Consider the following 24,606-nt stretch of genomic DNA (forward strand, 5'->3'; position numbering starts at 1 on the left):
TAGATGGGAGTGAATGCTTATCACGACTTATTGTGCACTTCGACGCCAGAAGAGTATACACCTGGGGATATAGTCCCCTACATAGTTTTCTGAACTATTGCCTAAGAGATCGCAAGACTTATTTTACACCAGTTATTATTAAAGCAACGCGGTATCTGGAATAACGAATTTGATAGAAAATAATTCTACTTAGTTTATCCAATGTTTCCAACCATCACATTGGCCCCTACGAAATTTTTAATTTATTAATTCTAGTGACGTAAGTTTCAACTCCTGGGGTACCTCTTTCCCATGATCAGTACTGAGCATATAGTAACTAATAGGGAAAACAGACACAGAGGAAATTATAGGATACCAGAAGCAAAAATGTTCCAGTAAACGTAGATCGGCATACGGGCCTTTTGCAACGTAACTGTAGATGTGCTGTTACGAGCCGCCACTGGATTCAGTTGAATGACACAGTGAGTATAACTGTATTTAAAATGTTATTTAAAATGTAATCCTTCCGATTAACTCCCTACGGCACAGTCCTCGATCGTCACTCATGGCAGACCGTAACATTAACTAAAACAATGCTTCTTGGCTCTGAGTACTATGGGACTTGACATCTGTGGTCATCAGTCCCCTAGAACTTTGAACTACTTAAACCTAACTAACCTAAGGCAGGATTCGAACCTGCGACGGTAGCGGTCTCGAACCTGCGACCGTAGCGGTCACGCGGTTCCAGACTGAAGCGCCTAGAACCGCACGGCCACACCGGCCAGCTAATGCTTCTTACGTTACACAATACAGTTCAACGTACATATAGCACCTGTTAAAGGAGACTGGGGCGGTCATCTCTCAAAACTTGAAAAGCCATAGAATTCGCTGCTTTATTTCTTTAATTGTATGGACGGAAGTGCTGCACGCATCACGTTTATGATTTCAGGCAGAAAGGTCCAGAGGATTGAGGTCAGGTGATATCTTATTCTACAGTTCTGGCACGAACTATCCGTCTCGTATCATACTTGCAGGTTATTCATACCTCTCCACCAACAGCAAGGTACGTCGTTGTACCATCATGTATGTACCACAAAGCCCAACGCTGCGCAAGAGGAACATTCTCAAGCAATTCTCTGAGATCATAATCCGAAAGTCCCCTTTAAAGTTTCCCTGGAATAATGTGTGGTCCAATGAGACGATCACCTAGTAGGGAACAGTGTTGTACCTGGAGGATAGGGCATCCAGCAGCAAATGTTATATCCTGGTCCGTGTGGTAGTCTAGCGATCGATTTAGAATCACAAAGGAATATGCCCTACACAACGCCATAAGCAGTTTCTGGCATTTTCATCTGTTTTTGTTGTTGTGGATATGACTTCGCGTTTTGTGCATCGTTTGTAAACATTAATAATTTTACACATTTCAGTGCTGTATAACATATCAAAGCTGTTTGGAATATATTAGTAATTCTTCAGTTACATTTTAGCGAGTGGAGTTCTGTACATTTTTAAAACTAGTTACATAACTCGCAGACGGTTATGGTATACTTCGTCAGTCATGCATCACACTGTGCCTTGAAGAGAGAGAGGCCTTATGCTGTGGAACATGGGATAGTTGAGAATAAACTGAGTTGCTTTAACGACTTACCAATTTTCCCTCTCTAGAAAATGTAAATATGTGTTACTTACCTTTTAAAATGTTTGTACCTTGTAACAGAGTTCTGATAATGCCTCTTCTTCATTTGAGGTCACTTATCGTATTGTGTAGCAGAGTAATGTAACACAAAGACTATGACATACAGTAATGACAAGGTTTTCTAGATATCAGTACTATTAAATTTGGTCAGAAAATTTGTTCCTTGATATGTGATCATGCTGGACTTAGGAATAGTTCGTCCACAATTGGAAAAACCTATTATTAAAGATTTATATAATTTCAGGAAAGGTCTGCAACACACACAAAGTGAGCGGTATCATTTCAAAATGGAATAACAAAATATGTCAATTTTCTGTTTGAAGTGTGTTTCTAACAGTAACTACAGCACTGTTATTTATCCCTGCTCACACGTTCAGTGACAAATGTTGTTCATACGGTAACACGCTAACAGTAACCGAGTTTACGTATAATCTGAATCCAATTAGATGGGGATTTGATCGGAGAGTCTGTATTTCATACATTTGTTCTAACTACGAGAACATTTGATACTGATGTCAGTGGAGGTCCGTACCAACACATTCACAATTACATCACAAATGGCTCTTTTGCGGACCCACGTTCACTGCAAAGTTTGTATCCCTAGTATTGTACACATTCACCCGTGCCAGTTCTCAGCATCACACGTCATACGCTGCATTGCGTGCGTTATTGCAGTTCATCTATCATACACAGTTGCTTCCCTAACCTTTTCTTACTGTATGCTTCTGTGTCCATGATCAAGGTCCAACACTCGATGTTGTTGTTGTTCTGGTCTTCAGTCCTGAGACTGGTTTGATGCAGCTCTTCATGCTACTCTATCCTGTACAAGCCTCTTCATCTCCCAGTACCTACCGCAACCTACATCCTTCTGAATCTGCTTAGTGTATTCATCTCTTGGTCTCCCTCTACGATTTTTACCCTCCACGCTGTCCTCCAATACTGAATTGGTGATCCCTTGATGCCTCAGAACATGTCCTACCAACCGATCCCTTCTTCTAGTCAAGTTGTGCCACAATTTTCTCTTCTCCCCAATCCTATTCAACACCTCCTCATTAGTTATGTGATCTACCTTTCTAATTTCAAAGGCTTCTATTCTCTTCTTGTCCAAACTATTTATCGTCCATGTTTCACTTCCATACATGTCTACACTCCATACAAATACTTTCAGAAACGACTTCCTGACATTTAAATCTATACTCGATGTTAACAAATTTTTCTTCTTCAGAAAAGCTTTCCTTGCCATTGCCAGTCTACATTTTATATCCTCTCTACTTCAACCAACATCAGTTATTTTGCTCCCCAAATATCAAAACTCCTTCACTACTTTAAGTGTCTCATTTCCTAATCTAATTCCCTCAGCATCACCCGACTTAATTCGACTACATTCCATTATCCTCGTTTTGCTTTTATTGATGTTCATCTTATATCCTCATTTCAAGACACTATCAATTCCGTTCAACTGCTCTTCCAAGTCCTTTGCTGTCTCTGACAGAATTACAATGTCATCGGCGAACCTCAAAGTTTTTATTTCTTCTCCATGGATTTTAATACCTACTCCTCATTTTTCTTTGGTTTCCTTCACTGCTTGCTCAATATAGAGATTGAATAACACCGGGGATAGGCTACAGCCCTGTCTCACTCCCTTCCCAACCACTGCTTCCCTTTCATGCTTCTCGATTCTTATAACTGTCATCTGGTTTCTGTACAAATTGAAAATAGCCTTTCGCTCCCTGTATTTTACCCCTGCCACCTTTAGAATTTGAAAGAGAGTATTCCAGTCAACATTGTCAAAAGATTTCTCTAAGTCTACAAATGCCAGAAACGTAGGTTAGCCCTTCCTTGGTCTAGCTTCTAAGATGAGTCGTAGGGTCAGTATTGCCTCACGTGTTCCAACATTTCTACGGAATCCAAACTGATCTTCCCCGAGGTCGGCTTCTACTAGTTTTTCCATTCGTCTGTAAAGAATTCGTGTTAGTATTTTGCAGCTGTGACTTATTAAACTGATAATTCGGTAATTTTCACATCTGTCAACACCTGCTTTCTTTGGGATTGGAATTATTATATTCTTCTGGAAGTCTGAGGGTATTTCGCCTGTTTCATACATCTTGCTCACCAGATGGTAGAGTTTTGTCAGGACTGGCTCTCCCAAGGCCGTCAGTAGTTCCAATGGAATGTTGTCTACTCCGGGGGCCTTGTTTCGACTCAGGTCTTTCAGTGCTCTGTCAAACTCTTCACGCAGTATCGTATCTCCCATTTCATCTTCATCTACATCTTCTTCCATTTCCATAATATTGTCCTCAAGTACATCGCCCTTGTATAGATCTTCTGTACACTCCTTCCACCTTTCTGCTTTCCCGTCTTTGCTTAGAACTGGGTTTCCATCTGAGCTCTTGATCTTCAAGCAAGTGGTTCTCTTATCTCCAAAGGTCTCTTTAATTTTCCTGTAGGCAGTATTATGTTACCCCTAGTGAGATAAGCTTCTACATCCTTACATTTGTCCTCTAGCCATCACTGCTTAGCCATTTTGCACTTCCTGTCGATCCCATTTGTGAGACGTTTGTATTCCCTCTTGCCTGCTTCATTTACTGAATTTTTATATTTTCTCCTTTCATCAATTAAATTAAATATGTCTATTGTTACCCAAGGATTTCTACTAGCCCTCGTCTTTTTACCTACTTGATCCTCTGCTGCCTTCACTACTTCATCCCTCAAAGCTACCCATTCTTCTTCTACTGTATTTCTTTCCCCCATTCCTGTCAATTGTTCCCTTATGCTCTCCCTGAAATTCTGTACAACCTCTGGTTCTTTCAGTTTATCCAGGTCCCATCTCCTTAAATTCCCACCCTTTTGCAGTTTCTTCAGTTTTAATCTACAGGTCATAACCAATAGATTGTGGTCAGAGTCCACATCTGCCCCATCGATATCATGTATCATTTTCTCAGTCTCCTTTCATTTCGCCAACTAAACGATGACAGCGGTTACCTTTAATAAGAGGTAGATAGTTAACCGATGTTCCCAAAATACTGAATGCAGACAATTACATAATAGATTTACTATCCTCAAACTACACCAACATCTGCCAAATTTCCCCTTATGGCACCTAAACAGGCGCCGAGTGCTTACAAATCCCATATAACCAGACAGTGCGACGCCATCCTGGATTGAAGCACACCCATCTAAGGGGTTTGACGGAAATGAATCATTTTCTTCTTTACCTAATGACTAATAGTTTTATAGTGCAGTTTGCGTTTCAGTATCAACGACTTATCACCTGTATGAAGTGTTAAGGACAAATCTCAACTTTTTACTCCTTTAGATTGTTCGTGTTGTGTGATATACGCACCGTTTTTTCGTTAGTATGTCAGCAGGTTTACTACAGGGACCTGATGTCAATGGTTTTAGATGCGCCCAATGGTGCTAAGCGAGTTGCTCGCTTTTCTTTCTACGGGCAATGGAACTGCTTTCGATGTCGACGTTAGGTAATTACTATCGTGCCCATAGTTCTGCAACCGTCCATGACTCTAGCTGCAGAGTTAAATTTAGTGCAAATCGCGAGTGGTAACGTTGACAGAAAAACAACAACGAACTTTGAAATCAGACTCACATATGGAGCAAATTTCAAACACGCAGTGATTGATTCTACGAAGAGTATATAAATAGAGAAGTTTTCAAAATATACCGTTAAAGAAGTTCTCAATATATTTTTTTTTTAATTTCAGACCACGTTGAAAATTGTTCTTCTCCTCGGACAAGGTCAAAAACTTCAATAGAAAACTCTAGACTTTCTGTGCCACTGTTTTTATTCGCGATTGTGCTGCAGCGCGTGAAAGCAGTGCTGCGTGCCCATCTCTCTAGTTGTTCGTGGGAAAAACATACTTCGGGACCAGTGATGAAATTATTGACAACTGTTAAACAAATACTGGTAGTCGAGTTAACAGTGATATCAGTAAAGACCGTAATTAAATAGCTGGTACTTCTGAATAAATTGTCTATGTTACAACATAAATAATGGAATGAGTTGACAGTGACATCTGTGACGACTTTAATTAGGAAGCTGGTACTTCTGCATAATTTGTCTACGTTACAACATAAATGATGAGACTGACAGAATCTGTATAGTGAACCGTTTCCGCCACATAAACTTTTCTCTACTGATTCTCTCCCATTCAAACTAAGGGTGCTGTTTATACTCAGTTGCGGTCTAAGGCGCTGCAGTCATGGACTGTGCGGCTGGTCCCGGCGGAGTTTCGAGTCCTCCCTCGGGCATGGGTGTGTGTGTTTGTCCTTAGGATAATTTAGGTTAGGTAGTGTGTAAGCTTAGGGACTGATGACTTTAGCAGTTAAGTCCCATAAGATTTCACACAACAACAACATCTATATTCAGTTACTGCTTTTACTCGGGACATTTCGTTACGTTTTAACCACTTACTACTATTGAGCACGCGATGCAAGAATTGTGAGAAAATTATTTCATTTGTTTTGTAACTACCTGTTTCTTCGCTTCAGTGTGCCATCTTCAGGCTGTAATTGATGCTAAAGGGGCTGACATGTTCCCTATATATACCGAATCAGTGGCCAACGTAACTGGTTACTCTATGTAAAAACTTTGGTGAGCTACTCGGAGACCATCTGCAGCCATACATGGACTTCATATGACAAAAAGAAAGATGGAAATTGTATGGATGACAATGCGCCATGTGACTGGATCACAGTTGTTCGCGATTGACATGAAGAACATTCTGGACCATCTTTGCGAATAATTTGGGCGCTCGGATAGCCCAATATGGGACATAATAGAGACGTCAGTTCTTGCAGAAAATCGTGTGCTGCCAGCACTTTCTCAATTATGGACGGCTATAGAGGCAGCATGTCTCAATATTTCTGCAGGGGATTCCAACACCTTGCTGAGTACATTCCACGTCGAGCAGCTGCACTACGACTAGCAAAAGGAGGCCCGACGCGATATTGGGAGGTGTCCCTCGAGTTTAGTCACCTGAGTACATGTTCACTGTTAACAAATATCTTTTTTTTTTCAGATATACTTTATCTGCTGTTTCCCGTCATCAGTTATTTTTTGTCGCCCAAATCTCAAAAATCATCCATTATTTTTAGTTTCTCAATTCTTAGTCTAATTTCCTCAGTATCCCGTGATTTAATTCGATTAAGTTCCATTACTCTTGTTTTACTTTGTCGATGTACACATTATAACCTCCTTTCACGTCACTATTCATTCCGTTAAACTGCTCATCCAAGTCTTGTACTGTCTCTGACAGAGTTACGTTGTCATCAGCAAACTGCCAAGTTTTTCTCTTTTCTCCCTTAGCTTTAATCCCTTCCGAAATTTCTCCCTTCGTTGCTTCACAACTTATTTGATGTGCGTTTCGAATAACATCAGGGACAGTCTATAACCCTGTCTCACTCCCTTCTGAATCACTTCCTCCCTTCATGGCTTTCGACTAAAGTCTGCTTTCTGTAGAAATTGTAAATAACCATTCGTTTCCAGTATTTTACCCCTGCTACCCAGAGCATTTCAAAGACTGAATTCCAGTCGTAACTGTCAAAAAATTTTCTCTTAATTTAAAAATGCAATTCTTCAAAGTATCTACTAAGATGAATCGTATGTTCTTTATTGCCTCTCGTGTTCGTACATTTCCTCAAAACCCAAACAGATATTCACTGAGGCCGGCTTCTGTAACTTTTTTTCCATTCCAGAATAACCTAGACAATACCATTTTGACCAGAATTCACCATACGGTCCTCAAAGCTATTGTAATTGTTAGCAAGCTTCTAGATTTGTGTATGCTCTTCAAGACTGCATCAGGGAGGAGAGGGTCACTTTACACTTTCGTTTATTTTGTTCTTCGCGGGAGACAATTGAAGATGACTCTGGAGGGGAGATATATTTTGCTCAAGTGAGTGCCTAATCTATTTCAAAGGATACGAAACTAAAATAAAAGTGCATAGTACTGCTTTACTAATCCTAATGATGTCTGTTCTTCTCGGCGGGTAATTTCGATTTCTTATTCCATAGGTTTAGGATTGCGGTGGTGGGACTGGTACAATCTAGAGTTTGGGGCTGTACCTCACATTGAAATCTGCGGTAGTCCAACTGAGGTGTATTTAAAATGTTTGATAGGCAAACCAGTATTTAGATGTTGAATCCATCATCAGTGGCATCTCGTACGGAGAAAAACATAAAAATCTATGGATACCGATATCTACAAGATAATAATTAAATACATAACATCAAAAACACAAGTTTACTTACGTATCATCTATCTCTCTACCAATGACGTGTGTAGTATTTACAAATCCTTTGTTAAGTTTAAATCTATGGTCATCATATGACATATAAACTAAACTAAAACTAAACTCCTTCCGAACAGGCCGTGAAGGCCCAATGGTACCGACCGGCAGCCGTGTCATCCTCAGCCCATAGGCGTCACTGGATGAGGATATGGAGTGGTATGTGGTCAGCACACTTTCAGATGGCATATAGGCATGCGAATATTTAAAATGTACCTATAACCATGTCTATGTCAGTATTGTGGGAGATGACATCTGCTCTACCTCACAGTACAGAAGTTGTCACGTATGTTACTGTTGTCATGCCTTCTTAAACGTTAACATTTCTTGGTCGCATCCGACACAGCTGTCATACAACGTAAACATGGAAGACAGACAGGCCGAAGGGTCTATATTTCATGTCTCTTGTGAGCAAATTATTGCGTAGGATGGCCATAATGCCAAATCTGTGTCTACCACATAATTTGATCAAATGTGTTTAATAGTATACCTTTTTTTGCCTTGGGAAGAAAGGTGACTTTTTTTTGTCGTTATCAAAATACTTGTATTCTCTTAAGTGTGCGCTGCATGCTGAACGATTGGCTTCATTTACTTTAACATATTGTCTAAAACTCGTTTTGAAGTGTGCCCAACGTAAAATGCTTCACGTACTCACAAATAACTTATAATTAACACAAATATGTGTAAAGGGAAGTAAGTAAACTTATGTTTCTACTGTTATGTATATAATTATTATGTTGCAGAAATCGATACGTATACAATTGTTTGTTGTCCTCTGCCTCAGATGCCGCTAACGATGTGTACTACACTCGCATATGGGTTTGGCTATAAAACATTTTAAATGTAGCTCAGCGTGTTTAAAAGACGTACTTTAACAAATATTTACAAGCTGCGGAACGCCAAGCATTCATGATTATTTAATTTGTTGATGTATAGGTTCTGTATAGGACATGTTGAAAAACATCGGGGTTAAAATTATTCTGTCATTAGAGCATACTAAGTTGATAGAAATATCTTGAGATAAGGAACTAACTGTCGGCAATGAGTGCTTCAGGATGTGAGACAAACACCTATTTATTATAGAATTACTTGCTATAATCTGTTATGGAACTAACATTAAGTTAAACTCGCTTACAGACTTCCTGGCCTACCTGGATCAGATGACCAAGACGTACTGGCCGCTGTATCGAGTTTGGCTTGGTTTTCAACCAGACGTACACGTAGTCAAACCAGAGCACATCGAGGTAAGTTGGAACGGAATCACATATTTCATTATGGTTATTCATTGTATCCATGACAGTCAATGGAGATCTATATCCGTGAAATACTTGCCCCACCAGAATGCCATTAGTTCTCCAAATGAACAACCCCTTCTGCATAATTCAAAGTTTGTGTCCTCCTACATGGTTTTCTGATCAGTTGCAATGCAATATGCGGCAATTGCTGCTCTTGCAAAGAACGCGAATTCAAGTGAGAAACCCTCAGAGTCAGTCGACACGAGAACTGGAGTGATTATGTTTATAGGAGACTAAAATGGCTGGCTCTGAGCACTATGGGACTCAACTGCTGAGGTCATAAGTCCCCTAGAACTTAGAACTACTTAAACCTAACTAACCTAAGGACAACACACACATCCATGCCCGAGGCAGGATTCGAACCTGCGACCGTAGCGGTCGCGCGGTTCCAGACTGTAGCGCCAGAACCGCTCGGCCACCAGCGGCCGGCTATAGGAGACTAAAATGGGCCTATTTATTTCAGTAAACTAAATAGAGGTTTTAGAACTAAGCTTCCATAGTGCCTGAAAACGAAAAGTTAATAATTAATGTTCGCTTTCAGTTCGACTTATGGCAGCGATACATAAAATTTCAGTGCGCAAAATCTGTTTAGAACTGAAGTTGCTTCAGAAAGCAACAGACAGATGCATCTTAGGGAATTACTACAACAGTCGGAGGAAAATATGGATTACTGAGCACATGTGCTTATGACTGTGATAAGAAATAAACGGTAGTAGACATGACACGTAGCCTGGCGAAATGAGAGATGCGTTCCTTTGCTAGATTCTGAGACAGAGGAAACGACCACGGCGAAGAGTTAATGGAATGTTTTTGGATGGATCTAGAGAAGATGTAAGAGCTGTATGGGCGCGAATAAATGAAGAAGTCTAGAGGAGGCTTTTGTGTCCCTCTCGTAAACACAATAGTCGATAGCCCATAAAGAATCTTAAGCTTCCACCTTCATATATAGCTAAGATAGTGCTACATTTTGTCCACTCACTTACCACGCACATCAGCAGAAACGATGGGAAAAATTCGTGATGGCGGATATACAGGATGTATCTAAAAGAATCATATGATTTTAAAAAAATCATAACTACACTCCTGGAAATGGAAATAAGAACACCGTGAATTCATTGTCCCAGGAAGGGGAAACTTTATTGACACATTCCTGGGGTCAGATACATCACATGATCACACTGACAGAACCACAGGCACATAGACACAGGCAACAGAGCATGCACGATGTCGGCACTAGTACAGTGTATATCCACCTTTCGCAGCAATGCAGGCTGCTATTCTCCCATGGAGACGATCGTAGAGATGCTGGATGTAGTCCTGTGGAACGGCTTGCCATGCCATTTCCACCTGGCGCCTCAGTTGGACCAGCGTTCGTGCTGGACGTGCAGACCGCGTGAGACGACGCTTCATCCAGTCCCAAACATGCTCAATGGCGGACAGATCCGGAGATCTTGCTGGCCAGGGTAGTTGACTTACACCTTCTAGAGCACGTTGGGTGGCACGGGATACATGCGGACGTGCATTGTCCTGTTGGAACAGCAAGTTCCCTTGCCGGTCTAGGAATGGTAGAACGATGGGTTCGATGACGGTTTGGATGTACCGTGCACTATTCAGTGTCCCCTCGACGATCACCAGTGGTGTACGGCCAGTGCAGGAGATCGCTCCCCACACCATGATGCCGGGTGTTGGCCCTGTGTGCCTCGGTCGTATGCAGTCCTGATTGTGGCGCTCACCTGCACGGCGCCAAACACGCATACGACCATCATTGGCACCAAGGCAGAAGCGACTCTCATCGCTGAAGACGACACGTCTCCATTCGTCCCTCCATTCACGCCTGTCGCGACACCACTGGAGGCGGGCTGCACGATGTTGGGGCGTGAGCGGAAGACGGCCTAACGGTGTGCGGGACCGTAGCCCAGCTTCATGGAGACGGTTGCGAATGGTCCTCGCCGATACCCCAGGAGCAACAGTGTCCCTAATTTGCTGGGAAGTGGCGGTGCGGTCCCCTACGGCACTGCGTAGGATCCTACGGTCTTGGCGTGCATCCGTGCGTCGCTGCGGTCCGGTCCCAGGTCGACGGGCACGTGCACCTTCCGCCGACCACTGGCGACAACATCGATGTACTGTGGAGACCTCACGCCCCACGTGTTGAGCAATTCGGCGGTACGTCCACCCGGCCTCCCGCATGCCCACCATACGCCCTCGCTCAAAGTCCGTCAACTGCACATACGGTTCACGTCCACGCTGTCGCGGCATGCTACCAGTGTTAAAGACTGCGATGGAGCTCCGTATGCCACGGCAAACTGGCTGACACTGACGGCGGCGTTGCACAAATGCTGCGCAGCTAGCGCCATTCGACGGCCAACACCGCGGTTCCTGGTGTGTCCGCTGTGCCGTGCGTGTGATCATTGCTTGTACAGCCCTCTCGCAGTGTCCGGAGCAAGTATGGTGGGTCTGACACACCGGTGTCAATGTGTTCTTTTTTCCATTTCCAGGAGTGTATTATGTTATTTGAGATATGTGCGCGTCGGAAAGGGCAAACTCTGGAGTTTTACACAATTACCGATAGGTAGCAGCAGTGTGCGCCCACTTCAGTTCTAGTAAAAATGATGTCAGGACAACAGAAAGCGTTTTCTGTTCTACGTTTAGTGCAGTGCAGGTCAGTAAAAACTGTTCAACGCGACTTTCTTACAAGGTATGGTGCGGATACTCGTACGGCACAGAGCATTAGACGATGGTATGAACAATTCCAAGAAACAGGTTGTTTGTGTAAAAGCAAATCGCTAGGCCGTCCCCAAGTCTCTGACACATGTCGAACCCGTGCGCCACAGTTCCGCAAGGAGTCCGCAGAAACTCCATTTGCCGCGCAGCTCGACAGCTCAACATGGCTCCTACATCTGCATCTACATGATTACTCTGCAATTCACATTTAAGTGCTTGGCAGAGGTTTCATCGAACCACAACCTTACTATCTCTCTACCATTCCACTCCCGAACAGTGCGCGGGAAAAACGAACACCTAAACCTTTCTGTTCGAGCTCTGATTTCTCTTATTTTATTTTGATGATCATTCCTACTTATGTAGGTTGGGCTCAACAAAATATTTTCGCATTCGGAAGAGAAAGTTGGTGACTGAAATTTGGTAAATAGATTTCGCCGCGACGAAAAACGTCTTTGCTTTAATGACTTCCCTATTACGTGATAATACAAAACGAGCTGCCCTCTTTTGCACCCTTTCGATGTCCTCCGTCATTACCATCTGGTAAGGATCCCACACCACGCAGCAATATTCTCACAGAGGACGAACGAGCGTAGTGTAAGCTGCCTCTTTAATGGACTTGTTGCATCTTCTAAGTGTCCTGCCAATGAAACGCAACCTTTGGCTCGCCTTCCCCACAATATTATCTATGTGGTCTTTCCAACTGAAGTTGTTCGTAATTTAACACCCGGGTACTTAGTTGAATTGACAGCCTTGAGAATTGTACTATTTATCGAGTAATCGAATTCCATCGGATTTCTTTCGGAAGTCATAAGGATCACCTCACACTTTTCTTTATTTAGCGTCAACTACCACCTGCCACACCGTACAGCAATCTTTTCTAAATCGCTTTGCAACGGTACTGGTCTTCGGATGACCTTACTAGACGGTAAATTACAGCATCATCTGCGAACAACCTAAGAGAACTGCTCAGATTGTCACCCAGGTCATTTATATAGATCAGGAACAGCAGAGGTCCCTGGACGCTTCCCTGGGGAACACCTGATATAACTTCAGTTTTACTCGATGATTTGTCGTCTATTACTACGAACTGCGACCTTCCTGATGTCCGTCTGGTGTGTGTTGAGGCAACGTTTACACATGAAACCACACAAAATTCAGCTACTGAAAGCTCTTCGGGAAGGTGACAAACAACAATGCGCGGAGTTATGTAATTTCGTTCGTGGCAGGATGGAGGATGACAGTTTTCTTCCACGCTCATTGTTTAGTGACGAGGCAACATTCCATTTAAATGGAAAGGTGAACCGTGATAATGTGAGACTATGGGGTACGGAACAACCAAATGAAGTTGTGCAACACGAGAGAAACTCTCCAAAATTTAATACGTTTTGTGAAGCTTCATGGGAAAGTGTGTGTGGCCCATTTTTCTTAGCCGAGAACACTGTTACACGAAGAACAAATCTCGATAAGGTTGAGAACTTTCTTTTTCCACAGTTTTAGAATGATTCGATAGATTTCATTTACTATCAGGATGAGGCACCGCCACCCTGGCCTCTCTAAGTGTGGGAATTTTTAAATCAAAAGATTACTGAATGATGGATCGGTCGCACTGAACCAAATGATTGAGCCTTACGTTACTGGCCTCGAAGATCACCTGACTGTATGTGATTATTTCTTGTGGGGGCTTGTATAAGATTCTTTATATGCCTGTGTTACCAACAACAATGAATGAACGGAGACATTGCATCATAGAAACTGTGGAAGCTGTAACTCAGCACGTGCTCTCTGCAGCGTGGGAACAGTTTGAACACTTCACTGACATTCGGCATGCATCTCAAGGGGACATACTGAACACCTATGAAAAGGTATTAAAAACTTTTTGAGTTCCCAGTTCTTCAAAAAATAAACTTCATAGTATGTGTTTTAGTTTCAGGGGTACAGATGTGCCAAATCGGGTGATCCTTTTTGACACACCCTGTACTACACGAACGCTATTCGGACGCAAGATGGCACAATATAACTAGTTATCATGCCTAAAAATGAAAAGAAATAAAAAAATGCGCTAATTTACAGTAGCGGTGTGTCCTTAACTGTGTCTCAGTGTGTAGTGGAGCGAGGTCTGGGTTATTAAAGTGTAGAATGGCCACCAAAACCATTTTTTAATTGAACGCATATAAATATATATATGGAGATCGAACAAGTGATGTATGGCCTCAGTCTCTAACACTTTTCCGACCCCCCCGCCCCACTCTCATGTTCTGACGTAGTTTCAGGTCGTCGTGTGAAGATTTCCGCTTATTACATCAAAGGTTCGATTCCTATTCACATCGGTTCCTCGATTTTTGCTAACATCACGATTTATCTCATTTGCAAGTATTACATGATTTACCACGTCGAAGTTGCCTATCACATTACTCATATGTCGTGGGTTCGAGCCAGAGAGATTTTTTACCTATCAGTTTTCGCAAAATTATTTCAACTATCTTTAGGGAAATGAATAGCGACCAGAGGCTGTGTTATGTTTTACGCTACGAAACATTTTGAAATTAAAGGCTTCGTGTGTTGTGTTGAGCAATAACATTGTAAATTGTGCTCAACTGACAACACGTGTGTATTAGTGCACTGATGAACATCAGCTGGCATTGGTTGGTCGACGGTAATCATATACAGTGTTCCAGAGTGGGAGGGGCGGGATTGATTCACTTAAACGATCTACCACGTTACGGTGAGTGGAATGCTGCATTGGTTTTCAAGATTTATTCCGAAATTTAGAATATTATTAGCTATGGATAACAAGTAAATATCCTAGTTGACGTCGAACTAATAATGTGTTATGTTTGGTAGATGGTTTGAATGTCTTGGTCAGCCGGCCGAAGTGGCCGTGCGGTTAAAGGCGCTGCAGTCTGGAACCGCAAGACCGCTACGGTCGCAGGTTCGAATCCTGCCTCGGGCATGGATGTTTGTGATGTCCGTAGGTTAGTTAGGTTTAACTAGTTCTAAGTTCTAGGGGACTAATGACCTCGGAAGTTGAGTCCCATAGTGCTCAGAGCCATTTGAACCATTTTTTTTTTGTCTTGGTCAGATATAAAGGTCCGTGATTAGGATAGGAAGGAGATCACTTATGTGGCCAAAGGGATTAGATGACACAGTAAATCAGGAGTTGGGGAAATGTTTTATTTTGGGGACGAGCGAGCTGCGAAATGTGTGTTGGAATCCTCCCTGTTCATGTTGTACTACAATGCCCTTGCAAACACTACTAACAGTAACCTCAATTACCTGTAATGAAGTCTGAGAGAAACTGCATAAATATTCTTCCAGATGTTGATTAGATTTCAAAGTGGTGTCATGATTGGCAACTTGCTTTAAATGTTCAGAAAAATAAAATTATGCACTTCACAAAATGTTAAAACGTAGTACCCTATGACTATAATATTAAGCAGCTACAGTTGGAATCTGCAACTCATACAAATACCTAGACTTACCACTTTGTAGGGATATGAAGTGGAACGATCACAAGCCTCAGTCGCGACTAAAGCAGGCGCTAGACCTCCGTTTATTAGTAGAATACTGGGGAAAGCAAGTAGTCTACAAAGGAGCCTGCTTACTAATCTTACGACCCATTCCAGAATATTGCTCAGTTGTATGGAACCTGTGTTGTAGCTCGGGTAGTCACAACAATATTCGTAGACTAGGAAGCAAAAGACAGCTCTGGGTAGCTGGGCCCACTACATGATACCAATAGACAGTGCTTTAATTGAATAATCAAACACATGTACTTATTTATTGAGAAGCAGTCATTTAGAACATAGCAAGCATGTCCAATCCCTGAATAAGGAGTTTTGTCAGCTAAACAGTAATCTACCTTTTTAGTTACCCTGGTTCTCATAGATCTAACTAACTATGACGTCGGCAGTCGCTGTCCCGTGGAGCTGAGTTGTCAAACTGAGGAAATGATCTACGCTGATGATCTGGCCCCCTGATCTCTGCTGTCAGTGTCCTGTATGCAACTCCCAAAGAGGCCACTGGTGTTGTGTTATCTTCTTGAAGAGGGGAGGTGTGGCACCTGATTTGTGTTTACTGCCACACTGGCGCCACCCCTGGCGTCCACAGATATTGACTGTCGCGCTGGCGTTCTTTTGACGGCCAGCACATGAGTGGTGTTATACGATGACACCACAACCTCTACCAGATATGGTTAACAGGAGATACAGATACACAGTATGACATCACGAATGGTCACAGGTTTATTCGATGTACGGGAGAGTGTCACTGAGATACTGAAGAAACTGAACTGGCAGATTCTTGAAGATAGATGTAAACTATCATGAGAAAGCCTAATTACAAAATTTCAAAAACTGACTTTAAATGACTCTAGGAATATACTACAGCCCCTTACTTATCGCTCCCCCATGGATCTTGAGGAGAAGATTACACTAAATACAACACGAAGAGGGGCATTTAAACCTACATTCTTCTTGCATATGTGAATGGATCGAGAAGAAAATCTAATAACTGGTACAATGTGACGAACACTCTACTCTTCCGCTTATTGCCCAGTACAGAGCCCTCCAGTCCCAGTTCGCAATCATCGAGGAACACGTTAGCATCGTCTTCTAGCGCTCCAGATATGTGATCAATCAATTATGCTTAACTCAAAAAGGAAGTTACTGTTAAATGTTTTCTGATAGAAATACTTCAGTATTTTCTATGTCAAGCTATACGTTAATGTTCAGAGACAATAGAAAATACAACATTCCTGTACTGTACAAAAAAGAGGTCTTCTTATTTATGTTTCAATACAGTTAACTAATATTTTATATGTTATAATTTTCACTTGGTCTCTTGCTGGAGCAAGCCAAAGAACCCACTGTTGTTCTGGCGAGTGTATTTTCGTCTGGCACAAAAAAAAGATCTTTAGGTTTAGGATTATGGCAAGATAGTGAATAGTTCCTGCAGTCCAGTGGCGACTGAAACAGACCACTCTTATTGTCCCAGATACAGGCTACACTTACAGCAGGAACACATGAAGGCTTTTTTGTGTCAGTCGAAAAATTTAAGCTCCCTATTCACTTTGGTTGTTATTTAAAGCGTCGGATCCGAAAGTAAACAGTCGACGGACCAATAAGGCTTTATTTTTTTATGAGCATTGTTTTGACTGTCCTTGCATAAAATGTCATTTACTTGCAAACTGGCGCACTAATTAGTTATTAAGGTTCCCAGTTTAGTTTTTAGACTGGAAGGCTTCACATTCCTTAGTCTGTATAATGTTAAAAGTTATATTGCCATACTTTGAGAGTGTGCGATCAGAAATATAAAGCAACCTGTATAAATTCAGACTCATGCCAACAGGAACCGAGCAGAGTACACAGATTAGATGGGTACACAGAGAATATGGTAGGTTATAGTATAGTTTAAACACCAATTCCTGAAATTAACATAGAGCTAGGTTTTAGCAGAGAGCAAATTTTAAGAAAAACTGTATTATTGCTATCACACTATCTCTAACACCTCAATAACAGGAGGGATTGTGTATAGGAATCAACTAAGGCGTCTAGTCAGCTGAGATAATGGTATACTTTTTATTTATATCTAGCTGAAAAATAGAGCCGAGAAAAGTGATAATGCTTAATGACTTGAGGAAGATAAATATTCTTAAAGATGCCTTTGGTGCCTCGGACTATGTATTTAGCGATAGTTGGAGGAGAGAGAAAATTGTCTGCATGTCCTTTCTACCTCTGATTTCAATAGCTTTATTAGGAAACTGAATAACGCTTTTGTATTCCAACGACATTTGGACCAAAATGGCTTTCCGATTCTTAAACAGGCTGTCAGTCCTTTGTTTCTTTAAATTACAAAAAAGCTATACTGAGACTGCAGCTTTACTATTTCGTGGTAACTCTAAAATTTAAATCTTCACCCATAGCATTTGTTGCTACCTATCATTAAAGGAACCAACCCTCCAAAGCAGCACCAACTCAGTGCACAAGTTTTGTTTACATTAAGTAGTATTACCACCAACATCTTTAATTTCCCAAGATAAATTGCTTCTAATTGTGCCCATATGGATGCAACGTATGCCAAGATTATGTTTAATACGGTTATTGTCTATTTCGCTCAGTGTGGTGTCCTTTTTGAACTAAATGACTCATGTGTGCACTAGTCTCCATTTTTCAGAAAATAATGACAAGCAGCGAGCTGATAACAAAGTCACATGTCTATCATTTCCTTCAACCGTGGCTGGGGCAAGGACTTCTCACTAGCACAGGTGAGTGCAGGAAGCTTCAGCATATGTTAAGTAGAGAGTGGTCTGTTCAATAGTCCCCAGCACTTAGCTGATGTTAAGGCTGGAATGTCTCTTTTTCACTAGACTGCAGGCGTAATATGTCTAAGAGAGTTCTGATACAAAGAGCACTTCTGCATCTAATTTCCAACATGCTGACCAACAATCTAATTTCACAGTTCCCCCCAACCAAAAAAATCTCATTTCCCATTCTGAAAAAAAATAAAATTCTCATTTTCTTATAAAAAGTTTTCAAATATAACAAATTTTATTCATTATAGTTAAGAACCAAAAATATCGAAAGAAACTCTCATTTTCAGCTTTACAAATTTTCAAAACTTATAAATATCATTCTTTATAAATAAGAACGAAAAAATCAAATTTACTTACATCAGAAAACTCTAATTCTCATTGCATCATTTAATAATTTTCAAACTTAATATACTTTATTCTTTATACATAAGAACCATCAAACCTAAAACCTCAAAAGGTGCACTGAAATGAAAACGTTTAAATAAGAGAGACCATATTTCCTTCTCTATTAATACAACTGATAAAGATGGTGAAGAAAAGCTGAGCTATATAAGAGCTTATAAAACTATTGAGAAGGGAAGTATGGATTGAGTTTTAATGATTTAGAAAATTACTGTAATGACATAGGTTACTCAAATGTAACAGGGGAAGATTATTTCAGATTTGATGATTATTTTAACCGGAAGAAAATGAATAAAGACAGAACTAAAACTTAAAACTTTGAAAGAACTTCAATTACTAAATCAGAAAAACTGAAGATTTATTCGAAACTTAGAAAAAGTCAATTAATTGGTCTTATTGCAAATCCTGTTGACTATAATAATAATAATAATAACCATAATGAATTTAATAAAAGACCAGCAAAGGAACTTCATGAAATCTGTAAAGCAAAAATAAATCAAAAATTCTTCTAGATTAAGAAAATATCAAATAATCAATTCTATCAAAAAAACTGAAGGAAAAATTAATAGTGATAACGATTTGAATAAAAAATCTGTAAAACAATATCGTTAAACATCTAAAACAAAAAAACAAAGAATTATTCTAATCCTAAGAAGCAAATATTAATCGATGTTATCCATAATTCTAAGAAGAAAACAGAGAATCACAATGCTAATAATAGTTATATTCAAAAATCTCTAGTAAATTAATACCAATTTTATTGGTGGTGAAGATTTCTTAAAATCAGCTACACAAATTTATAGAAAAACTTCTTCTCTTTTCATGTTTAATGATTTAAGTAATTAATAATATTCATAATATTGCTGAACCATAAGAATTTTTTAATCAATTATCACTGAACTAAGTAATTATTAATGCAAAGAAGACCAATTGAAGTTGATATATAATTTAAAAAGGAAAAATGAAATGTATGAATTTCATTTTAAAAAAAATCTGCTCAAGGTTTATTAAGAACAACTGATTTACAAGATTATGATCAAAAATAAATGAATAATCTATTCAGTAAAGTGTAAGAAATGCTAAGGAAATAATGTGGTTGATCTTTATTGTATTAAGATAGTTTAGACTTTAATGTTGATGGACACAATACAATTTTTGATTCTTCTTACATCAATTTACCAAAAGTAATGAAAGACAAACATCTGTAGGTACTGTAAAAACATGTAGATAAAAAATGTTTTCTTTATTCAATTAAATCTGCATTATATCCTGTACAATGTGATGCCATAATAGTTTGTAATATAAAAATATTGGACCAGATTTCGAGGTAATTTTTGAAAGAGAAAAAACCACATATGTAATTTAATATTTCTGCTCATGAAAACAAAGAAGAAGATGAAAAAATTAAAGTATATATCTTTACCATACATATAACAAAACCGAATAATAGGTCAATCTTGATTAAATTGAATGTGAAAATAATTCACATTATTGATGGATAAAAGATCTTTCTAGATTAATTAGTACACAAACAAGAAAATTCAACTGAAAATTTTTTTATCTTTGTGATCGATGTTTAAGTTATTTTGATTCACAAGACTCTTAGAAAATTATAAAAACTACTGCAGAGTACATAAAGAAGGAAAAATAGATATCTTTCTATAGGACAAAATGTTGAATTCAAAAATTAAAATTTTTCATCAAGGGTTCCATTTATAATTTACACAGATTTGAAATGTTTATTGAAAGATATTCAAACTTGTAAATAAAATCGTGAAAAATCTTATATTTACAAATATCAAGCACATTGTCCAATTTCATTCATCTAGTATAATAAATATTCTCAAATTGATATTCCACATGAAGCTACATATACTGGTAAAGATGCAGCAAAAAGTCCATTGAAATCTTAAACGAAGAATCAAGAGAAATTGCTAGAACATATAAATATTCTAATGAAATAAACTGAACAAGTTGTGATCAATTATAAAAATCCAGAAACTCGTCATACTGGTGAAAATAAAACAAAAGTTCAGTGTCATTTAACAGGAAATATCAATGAGTTGCACTTGAAGATTAATTACAAAATCCTATATTTTTTCCAGTTTATATTCGTAATTTAACAAATTATGATACTTATTTGTTTATAAAAGAATTAGCAACTGATAATAAAGATAATGATAAAATTCCAAATAATTGTAAATTTATACTTCTTGTAGTAAACATGTTCAAATTGCATTAACTTTAAGATATTTACATTTAAATTTATGGCTGTACATATTGATAAATTATACTTCCAACCTTAAAAAAAATCCATTTAGGGAAACAGCAAAATAAATTGGAGATGAACAACCAGACTTAATGATAAAAAAGTGATTATATCCTTAGGAATGTATGGGTTGTGGAGTAAAATATCGGGAAACTAAATTATCTGCAAAGGAATGTTTTATTCAAAATTTAATAATGATAACATTCCTAATGAATATTATTAAAGAGAACAAACAATTTGTAAAATAAATTCAATATTTAAATTTGAGTTGAGTTTACAAAATTATATACAGAGTTAATAAATCTGAACTTTAATTTTAGCTGAAAATTTTCGAAAATTAAAGGAAGCAATGTATTAAAGGTTGAAAATTTTACCCCATATGCTCTTTTAGAGTTCCAGGATTATCTTGGGATTCTATTTTAAATCAGACAAAAACTGGATTAGATTTATTATGTGATCATGACATAATATTATTTCTTGCAAAAGAAATTTGAGGTGGAATTTCTTAAAGTATTAAGAGATATGCTCAATCAAATAACAATTACTTCAAAAGTTGTAAGCCAACAAATCCATATAATTATACTACACATTTCGATGCAAATTATTTATATGGCTAAACAATAAATACAACTTTTGCTCTTTAAGTGTTGGACTAAATGGATCCAAAAATTTAAATGCTGAAAAAATTCTTGAAGTTCCAGATGATTACAAATGTAGTTATATTGCAAAGTTGACTTACAAATTACAAGAAAATTAAATATTTTAATTCAGATTTACTTTTGGCAGCAGAAGGAGGAAATAAATTATTAACACAGTTCCAGGAAATTATGTGTAATGTAATACATGTTTCAAAAGCATACCATGAACATACTACTGCATTTTCAGAGAAGCTAGTAACACTTAATATGAAGAAAAATTATACAATGCTCAATAAACCGATTTACAATGGAATGGTTATTCTAGATATTTCAAAAATAGAAATCTACTATGTTCACTACAACATAATGAAAACAGAAAATTTAATGAAAACAGAAAATGTTGAAAATGTTTATTTAAGTTATAGGGATAATGACTCTTCCATTTATGATAAAAGAACTGAAGATTTCTAGGAAGACTTGAAATAAACGATAAACCAATTTGATTATACAAAACATATTATTTGTGCTCTTCTACAAGTAAATATGAAACTTTTGAGAAAAATGAAAGATGAAAAGTGAGGAAAATTATGTTAGAACGTGTTAGTTTTAGATAAAAAATGTATACTCTTCCAGGTGGTGAAAAAGAATGGAAAAGAACTATAGGAGTTAAGAAGTGTTAGTTTTAGATAAAAAATGTATACTCTTCCAGGCGGTGAAAAAGAATGGAAAAGAACTATAGGAGTTAAGAAGTCAGTTGTGAAAAATGAAATTACTGATGATTATTAAAAGGGTATAACTGAAAAAATAAAATAATATAGAAAAATGAATGTTGTTAGTTCATTTAAACATTAGTTTTGTACAGTTCAGTGTAATAAAATTGTTTTAAGGTCTGATGATGGTAAACGTATTGTATTATGAGATGTAATGAAAACATTAACATATAGTAATTATAAAGCTAATCCAAATAAAATAAAAGATGATACAAATGGTTTTATGTGCACAGAAGATAAAAAATATTTCTTAAAAGATTTAAACAGTTGCACAAAAAATAAAAATCATTCCTTTAAAAAATAAAAATGTTGAACAGAATAAGAAATAAGAAATTATTTATTTTTCAATATTTTTTAGATAGTTATAATATTGATGTCTTGGTAAATATTAATTACAAACACAGTTTCCATAAGAACATCAACTTTTTTCAATAGTCACTTTCTTTACATTTTTATTTTTTTATAGCTAATTTTTCATTTTCTGTATTATCACAGTTACAAGGAAAAAATTCTATAAGGAATTAAAAAATTTATACATTTAATTGTTTTCTATATAAAGGAAATCGCTTGTATATCTAAAAAACAATAAACTTTTGTATATAAAATTATTTTATTGATTATTGCCGAATAATATACAATCTGGTTTTGTGCAAATGATGTTACTGATATTTTAGGATATGAACATCACAGATATGTAATTAAAGTGCATGTAAAACCAAAATATTTGATATCATAAGGACATTTTAATAGCACTGAAATGGTTATCAGAAATAGAGATACTAATTATGTAGAATTTTTAAGTATTAATTATATGCCCAATTCAGTTAATTTTTGCCACCTAATGAAAGAAACTTTAATATTTGATTGCCATCGAAAGTACTCAAATATTTTAGATACTTTTTCAAGGCAACAATTCATCGATGATATGAACAATCTAGCAAAATATTCCTTAAAATATAAATATAAACTTGCAAGTAATTTTTCCATTGTAAAAAGTTAAATGTCACTTATAATAACTGATATATTTGTATAATAAACATAAATATCACCAAATCCATCATTAGTTCCATCAACTCAGAATTAAAATACTTATATAATTTTTTACATTAAATCGTTTTGTTAAACTTTAATTGAATATAAAAACCTATCATCTTTAATGAAGCAATTACCATACAAAAATTATATTCAATATCAAACATGTTTAAAATTTTGATAGATAACTCCTTTCATACATAGAACTTTTATTAACATTTCAAAAATTACTTCTGTTTGATTTGCCCAATTATTGTGAGAATTATCCTAACCATACTGTTTTGTAAATAATCGAAACTCCAGCTTTTAACATAAATTTTATTACATTTCTTATTCAAAACTTTTTCAGCAAGGTACACATCTGGAAAATCGTTTTAAGTATTTCGTGTTCACAAAATCCCTTATATTTGTACTCAAATTCAATCTTCCAATTTATTGTAATTGGATTGGACTGATTAAGATCTTGAATCACGAAAATTGCTTTTGATCTTTTTGCTGTATATCCCTTTTTAAATAATTCACTCATTTTTAATTATTCTTCCCTTATCACAAATTTCATATTTAGATTCAGTATCTTACAAATTTGCTTTGTAAAAAGTTTTTAGTAAGACTTCTTCAGTTTCTTAACTTATGTCTTTTGGGATCATTTCTATAGTTGATTGTTCTGTTTCATTGTTTTCTTTAAGTGTTCTATTAAATAACTCAACAATTCATTAAAATCTGAATAATTCCTTTCAACTTTCCAAACAGCATGTCGACTAAATGAGCTTTCCATTTATCATGTACTGCCAAAGAAATTACATTTTCTATTTAATGTTTTTTTGAATGGGTTTATGTAATGTGTTTAACAATTTTTTCACGAATATTGAAGGTTAGCGATTTGCTCACCCCCTCTCCTAAGAATTTTTTAAATTGTATTAACTTTATGGTCTTACAAATCGGAAAATTTCCCTTAATTATTGGTTTTCTATTTTTAGTTATTAATCTTCGAGGATGACAAGTTTGTCAACTTTCCCTCCTTCGAACAGGAAATGTGATTATAATGGAATTAAAATAATTATATCATTTCATCAACTACAAGTAATTTTACATCAATAGGAACAGTTTTAATACAATGTTGTAATCTTACAGAAAAAAAATCTGGTTTGCACGAAATTGTGACTCCAGAACTTCAGGTTTTATTTCGAT

The 24,606-nt window shown here is 37.5% G+C and overlaps 1 protein-coding gene across 1 annotated transcript in view; it reads left to right on the plus strand.

The window, feature by feature from the left end:
- The window catches only part of LOC126199236 (cytochrome P450 4C1-like), a 110,387-nt gene that overhangs the window by 20,174 nt on the left and 65,607 nt on the right, over positions 1-24,606 (plus strand). The window contains exons 2-3 of the mRNA XM_049936027.1: positions 9,119-9,225; positions 18,169-18,259. Of these exons, the coding sequence (XP_049791984.1) occupies positions 9,119-9,225; positions 18,169-18,259 (198 nt within the window). The remainder of the gene's footprint in view (positions 1-9,118; positions 9,226-18,168; positions 18,260-24,606) is intronic.

Source organism: Schistocerca nitens, chromosome 8 (genome assembly GCF_023898315.1).
Source record: "Schistocerca nitens isolate TAMUIC-IGC-003100 chromosome 8, iqSchNite1.1, whole genome shotgun sequence".
NCBI lineage: Eukaryota > Metazoa > Arthropoda > Insecta > Orthoptera > Acrididae > Schistocerca > Schistocerca nitens.